Source organism: Aptenodytes forsteri, unplaced genomic scaffold (assembly GCF_000699145.1).
Source record: "Aptenodytes forsteri isolate BGI_AS27 unplaced genomic scaffold, ASM69914v1 Scaffold63, whole genome shotgun sequence".
Lineage (NCBI taxonomy): Eukaryota > Metazoa > Chordata > Aves > Sphenisciformes > Spheniscidae > Aptenodytes > Aptenodytes forsteri.
In genome coordinates this window covers 1,489,833-1,497,285 of record NW_008794709.1, presented here as the reverse complement: position 1 = coordinate 1,497,285, position 7,453 = coordinate 1,489,833, and the positions used below count along the sequence as shown (strand labels likewise).

Below are 7,453 nucleotides of genomic sequence, written 5' to 3'. Positions count from 1 at the left end.
CCCGGACCGGGAGGCGCGCATGGCTCCTGGGCGCTGCGGATCCTTCGAGCTCCGGGAAGCGGCCGGCCGCGTGGGTGCAGGGGGCTGTGGTGCAAGCTCGTTCCTCTCAGCCTTTCAGCGCAGAGCTGAGAATAAACAGCTGCGCAGGGGATGGATGCCACATTGTCTCAGGGGGCCGGTGCCAGGTGGAAGGCGTGTCTCCAGCCTGCAGTGGTGGAAAAAGGGAAAATCTGCCTCCGTTGTCCATGAGATTTGTGTCTGTGCAGACACTTTTTCACATACAGCTTCATCTAAGCCCAACACTGATTACAAGAGGCAGTTTGCACGCTTAAATCGTTCAGACTAATCTCTTAACAGCACATTAACTCAATAAGATCCCATTATACTTCTAGCTAAGTATAATTCCTTTGCATTTTACACATACACTTTTTCAGGTTTTGCTTTTATTAAAAAAAAAAAAAACCTAAACAGGATAATGAAGTTGAAGCTCACTATGGTAAGCTTCAGAAAGACCTGTTCGTTTTGTATTTCATTTACAGTCCTGGACGGTTGTGCCAGATTTTACACATCATGCCCACTCCGCCTCATTGTCAGCGGTAGCAGTGAATAACAGATATGTGGTCACTGGGAGCAGAGATGAGACGATCCAAATCTATGACATGAAAAAGAAGATAGAACATGGGGCACTGCTGCAGCACAATGGTACGGGAGCTTTTCTTCATAAAAAGCATTAATGATAGAAACTTATAGCTGAAAAACTGGCCCTTGCCAGAAGAAGAAAATTGAATTTTTTTTAATAAGTCTTTAATAGTGATTGTGTTGCAGCCATGATGGTCTGGTGATACAAGCAAGGTAAGCTTTTGAGCATAAAAGTCCAAAAATAATTTTGGGTATTAGCCCACAAATATACCTGCTGCTTCCAATTATTTTTAGTTTTAACTGTTTTAAGGAGTTGCAGCCCACAAATGGCTCGTGAGCCATTTTTGTTCTACCAGGACAGTTTATCTAGACCTTGCCTACTCCCAACAACCATCTTTCCCAGTGCCCTTGTCCTGTCACAGACGTACATGAGCCACACAAAAGAGAGAGTTTGTGTGTGAGAGCAGGCTGCTGCTGCCAGAAGAGTTAACCTAGTACATTTCCTACTTTATGTGCCTCCTGAATTACAGCTGTGAAATACATCAGTTAATGGCTGTCCAAATAAACGTGTTTAGGTCATTTGTAGCTCAATCCTGATTGTCCTTTTTCTCCTGATAGCCAAGAAGTACACGGAGCTAGACTGAATGCGGTACCTGCGTTCAACTCATGTATGATAAATCTGGTGTTTATGGGAAGCAGCATGTGCCGTAAATTCAACTGTGTGTCAAGAGCAGGGCTTTGACATAGGAGAATTCCTTATCACCGATAGAAGCTCTGTGTCACCTGAGCCACAGTAGTTGAGTACTGCTGTTTCGGGGAACGGACCAGATGGAGTTCAGACATGTATGGCTATAGAGGGGCTGACAGAGCACATCAGTGATGGAATATAACAAAGTTCGGGGTTTTTGTGAAGAAATACTTGGGAAATAATTCAGATTTTCCCAGGGGTAGGGTAGTAGCTGGCATGTTTTGATGCTAGAAGCTTCTCTGTTAATTCATACATTCTCTGTGTGATAACTGTTTATTATGTACAACATTGTTAATAGCTCTGGTTTGTATTTCTAGGCACAATAACTTGTTTGGAGTTCTATGGCACTGCACATCTACTGAGTGGGGCTGAAGATGGACTAATTTGTATCTGGAACACAAAGAGATGGGAATGCCTGAAATCCATTAAGGCACATAAGTGAGTTTCTTAAATCTGCATATTCACATACGTTTTAATGTTTATTTTTCTTGTAAATAATATATGTGGCTAATACGTTGTTTTGTTTTTATCAGGGGGCATGTGACATCTCTTTCTATTCATCCTTCTGGGAAATTAGCTTTGTCAGTAGGAACAGATAAAACATTAAGGTGAGTTGAAACTGATAAAGGAATGCTGAGAATCCTAATTCAGTAACCCTTAGTAAATTGTTATAAGCCACAATTCCGTGTTGGGAGTAGACTGTGCAACACTGGTAAAACATATTTGGACATCAAATAGTTCAAAGATCCATTAGTTTGTCTTTTTAAGTTCTAGGTGCTAGCAATATTTTAAAGCCTTTTAAAAATAGTCCTTGCTGTTCCTAGTTTCTTATTGTGCTCTGACTCTTTATAGTCACTTGTAGATGTATAAATACATTTGCATTTTGGAACACAATTTATTTAAACCTCTGAAAGCTGTCAGGTTTTGTCTAGTGTAAGAGAAGTAATTTTTCACTTGGGGTGTGTACGTGTTGCTGTATGTATGTGTTTTAAATACATAAAATGCTATTTTAACAGCACAGATTGGTATTGGGCTTTGCATTGCAAATGGTGGCTTATAAAATAAATATCACAAATTCAGCCTTATAGTGTGCAAGCGATATATGAAGTCATCATTTTCTCTTGCATTAAGAAGGCAGTAAAACGCATAGAGATGCTTAAAAGCTTCCTTTGGATGCCTCATGTCAGCAGAGAGGACTTCAGTTTCACTCTGCTGTTTTTAACCAGAATGCACATTATCTATTGTTGTCTTTCAGAACTTGGAATCTTGTAGAAGGACGATCAGCCTTTATCAAGAACCTGAAGCAAAGTGAGTTTATCAGTCTAAATCAACTAAAAAAGTGGAATTAGGTAGTTTTATTTTGTGTAAAGAAAAGTAGACTGAATTAATCAACAAGTCAGTTAATTGCAAGCAACTTTCACAATGTCTTTTTTGCACATGCAGGCAAGCATATGTAAGCTTACATCCTTAATAATAATCATTTACCAAAAGGAAAACATAGTGACACTAAAGTAATTTTTTTTTCCTTGAAATTTGATGTCAGGACATTTAAATAAATGTGTTTTGTTTTTCTTTATACACTTCTGATAATCAGAAATAAACATTTAAGAGCATATTTTTAATTGTTTATTCTAGGTTATTTGATTTTTTCCTGAATTTTTCTCAGGTATAGGTAGAAAACAGTGTCTAGCAGCTTCTAAAGATTCTTACTTCTAGATTCTCATGCAGTATAGAGTGCAAAAAACCTGTGTACATGTGTATACAAATCTATCAATGTGTACAGATGCCCACATAATTAAATGGTCCCCTGATGGAGAGAGGTATGTGACCGTGATAACAAATAAAGTGGATATCTACAAACTTGACACAGCTTCAATCACTGGCACTATCACAACAGAGAAGAGATTTTCTTCACTTAGATTTATTACAGTAAGTACAAAAAAGAAAGGTGCTGGGAAATTAACTGGTTTGAAACACATGAAATTAATCACACTTGCATTTCTTTTTTCCCATTCCAAGGATTCTATCCTTGCCATAGCCGGAGATGATGAAATTATAAGGTTCTACAGCTGTGACTCTCAAAAATGCCTGTGTGAATTTAAAGCTCATGAAAACAGGTATTCCATATTTGTTTACTATTTAAATATTTATGGCAATGCTGAGTACTCAGTAAAGTTCAATGACTTGTAATGTTCAGCATATTTTACTAATGTTTTTGTTTTAGTATAGGAAGTGAATTTATTTATGTGCTAAATTCCAAATTTGGGACAGACTTGTTTGCTTTTAGTATGAGCACAAGTACTGTGCCGTCCATGCACGTTCCAAAACCAACAGGGTACAGAATTAGAAATATTACAGTTCTAAATTTATGAGAGTGTGTTTATTTTTACACACACACACACACACACACACACACAGAGAAGTACACGTTTCTGTGTCTGTGGTCTATGCATTTCTGAAATTGGGTACCAGTATTTTCCTGCAAGACCATCTAAAGAATGTTTAACCAGTCTTTACAGAATCTGACTCTTTAGAATGCTTAAATAAAACAAACCTATTGTCCAGACAATAGGAGGGCAATCACATATTCTCTGTTGTTGTCAAATACCAAATATTTGTCCAAATGCTGCTTTTAATTCATCAAAACACAAAAGCATTAGCTAAAATGTCATTGATGTGGTTAATAGTGCGTGCTTAAAAGTATTAAAGCATTCTGAATTGAATCCTAACAAGCCTAGCAAAGGCAAGTGTTCCTACTGTAAATGACAGCACTCAAACCAGATTACCGATCCCGAGTTCCTGCCTGTCATTTGTAGGTTTTCTGTTCAAACTGATTTTTAGACTGTTGCCTATTAATCTTTAATGTCTGTCAGCTTACTGTTCTGAAGTGAACTGCCATGCTATAAAGTAACAAAGTATTACATTTTCTTCACAGAATAAAAGATATCTATAGTTTTGAAAGAGAAGGACAACATGTTATTGTTACTGCATCCAGTGATGGTTACATTAAAATGTGGAATCTGGATCTTAATAAGGTTGGTCTATTAAATGGCTTGTTACATTTATGGAAAAATATCAGACAACCAAATTTGCAGACAGTTCTGTTATAAAGATTTATTTTAAATCACTGAGGAAACTTTACTTGAAATCTGGATGTCTTGATCTTCCTCCATGTTATGTTCAGTAGAGATGTATATGTCTATGCACATATTTTTATGCACTTGTATATTTTTGTATCTTTGTAATTTTTTTAAACAAACTATAAAATCTGATGATATTATGGAGATCTCATGTCCTCTTTATGTAAAGTCATGCTTCCCTTCAGACCTACCTGGCCAGATTTATGACTGTCTTACCAGTTATATGTGTTCTAAGGACTGCTGTGAATTTTTGTAATGTTGATGACTGTTGCTACTCTTTTAAAAACACAAACTCTATGGTTTGGGGGGGGGTGGTGGTTGGTCATGTAGGGGGAAAAAGTCCTTTTGAAAAATTCAAACACATTAATGTACTGGGTACTTTAATTTCCTGTATTTTCAATCAGTTCTGAGTAGCACAGTTCAACAAGGAATCATGTCTTATCTTTAAAATTTCCCATGTTTATTGTTTGCTCTGGGGTTTGTCTTTTAAAATCAGAATTAGATTTTTTAAATTTAATGCCTAGTAATAAAGGATCTACTATATTCCACTATAAGTATCTTGAATAGTTCAAATAATTATCTCTCAACATTTATACACTTTATATATCTCATCTGAATTTGCTCGCTTTTAATTTCACCCCCTCTGATTATTTCCCATGTTTATTGTTTGCTCTGGGGTTTGTCTTTTAAAATCAGAATTAGATTTTTTAAATTTAATGCCTAGTAATAAAGGATCTACTATATTCCACTATAAGTATCTTGAATAGTTCAAATAATTATCTCTCAACATTTATACACTTTATATATCTCATCTGAATTTGCTCGCTTTTAATTTCACCCCCTCTGATTATTTTTACACTCCTAAGTGCACCAGTGAAACTCCCTCTTTTCCCTTCACCTCAAATTTCTGTTCCCCTTGTACGTAATTGACATAGTGATCAGGGAACTCTTTACCTTTGTCTGTAACATTGTCTTTATTTTGACCAAATGTGTTATTTTCTTCCTGTGCAGGCAACATTTTGTAAAACTTTGTGTAACTGTGTGGGCTGCTCTGTCCAGCTCTGTGAGGTAGAATATCCTAATACAAGTAGTTTCTGATGGGTTGATGCTGTTATGCTGCACATGTTTGTGACACTTTATCCCCTGGTATCTGTAATAAGATATTTGCTCAAGTATTCCCAGAGCTGACTGATACAATTGCAGTTAAGCAATTTGAAACACACTCTGGAGAGATTAATCAGCAGCCTTGTCTTTGTGAGGGAGAAAAGGAATCTGATGCACTAACTTCAAATTATTTTAGATGTACCAAAAAATACCTATTAGTCTGGAGAAACTTCTGAAACCATTAACAGGGTTTTTTTTGGTGGGTCTATGACTCATCTAGTTATTCCTAGTGTTAAACTTACCCCCATGTGCCTGAAACCCACTGATCTTGCTTATCAAGATATGTTCTTAAAGCCATTGGGAGTGTTTTGTAAAACCACCACTGAGGAACGGTATCAGGAACAGGACTGTAACAATGTGACCGTTAATTGGTACACAGCCTCTAGTTCTAAACGTTGTTAGGCACCAGAAATTAAGTGGAAGGTGCTTCCTCACTTCAAATACCTCAGTAAATTTAAATAGAAATAAAATAATGTTTAATTAATCTTTTTCTATATTATCTTCAGATTAAAGACATGCCGTCTTTATTGTGTGAAGTCAATACCAAAGCTAGGCTGACATGTCTTGCAGTATGGCTTGACCAAGCTTCAGAAATGAAAGAAAATTCTGATAAAGCTGCAACATCATCTCAAGGTAATAGAACCGTGTGTATTTTCGGTTGTTAATGTGACTGTGAAATAGAATATACTAAATGGGAGGTTTTACTATATGCATTGGAAAAAGTTTTTGTATCTTGAAGAATTGGCAAGTGATACAGATATCCGTACCAATTTGATAGTGTCTCAAGCCTGCACGTATGTTGGAGGACATAAGCCTCTTTTCACTTCTATTACATGGAAGTTCTGTTTCTCTTTACTGGAATAACATGCTGAGGAAGCCACTGTGAAGCTTTTGAGACAGATAAGAAAAGAATAAACAGTTTGCTAGAACCGCATGTCTTATTTTCGCATAAACAAAATTAGGTCTGAGGCCAATGTAGTTGAGCAAACTTAGGAAGTCTGGCTCAGCTTTTTTTTTTTTTTTTGGCTGTTGTTTTCCTGTATCATAATCTATTTACATACCTGATCTTTAGATATTTTCGTATCATGGGCAAAACTAGCATAAATGGCACATTCCGCTGTAAACAAAAAATCATTTATAACCCCTTTTTTAAAAAGAGATATAAATAAGTGTCTCTGCCATTTTAGACTACAAAGACTGGACATAAATATCAGCCTGAATAATTTCTTGGTTTTTTCCAGCAAATGAAGATGAAAAATCATCAATAGTCAGGAAAAACAAAGTTTGTTGGACTGATAAAAGTGATAAAACAGTAAAAAGAAAGAGAAAAATTACTCCAGAGAAGCAAAAATTGGAAGCTCCACTGCAAAAGAAGAAAAAGAAATGGAATAGCTCAGCATGAAGGCAGCTACTTTCTCTCCTGAATAAAAAGTAAATGCTGGTGTTGCTGTAGTTTTTATAAGGATGTAAACCTCTGACAGGACATACACCTCCGAACTGATCTGTTGTTTAAAAGTAATGAATGTTTTTACCCTAATAAATTGACTGATCATTCTGGGAAGCAGCAGAAGAGGTGGCAACTTTTCCTAAGTGAATGAGGCAAAAATAAATTCATAATATGTAATGTTTATATTTTTCTCAGTACAGTAGCATATACTTTTTAGCTGGCTCTGAAAAAGCCAGCTAAAATGATAAAAATAGCTGCATCTCAGTTACATTTTTGTCTCAATTAAAAGCATATTAAAAATACGTACACTTTTTA

The 7,453-nt window shown here is 36.2% G+C and overlaps 1 protein-coding gene across 1 annotated transcript; it reads left to right on the top strand.

Moving 5' to 3' along the window:
• The first annotated feature begins 19 nt into the window (after positions 1-19).
• PAK1IP1 (PAK1 interacting protein 1) lies at positions 20-7,453 on the top strand. Its single transcript, XM_009273733.1, has 10 exons — positions 20-70; positions 540-702; positions 1,705-1,825; positions 1,921-1,995; positions 2,643-2,695; positions 3,171-3,316; positions 3,407-3,504; positions 4,323-4,422; positions 6,198-6,324; positions 6,933-7,453. The coding sequence occupies exons 1-10, from the start codon at positions 20-22 to the stop codon at positions 7,091-7,093; spliced, it is 1,095 nt and encodes a 364-aa protein (XP_009272008.1). The 3' UTR covers positions 7,094-7,453.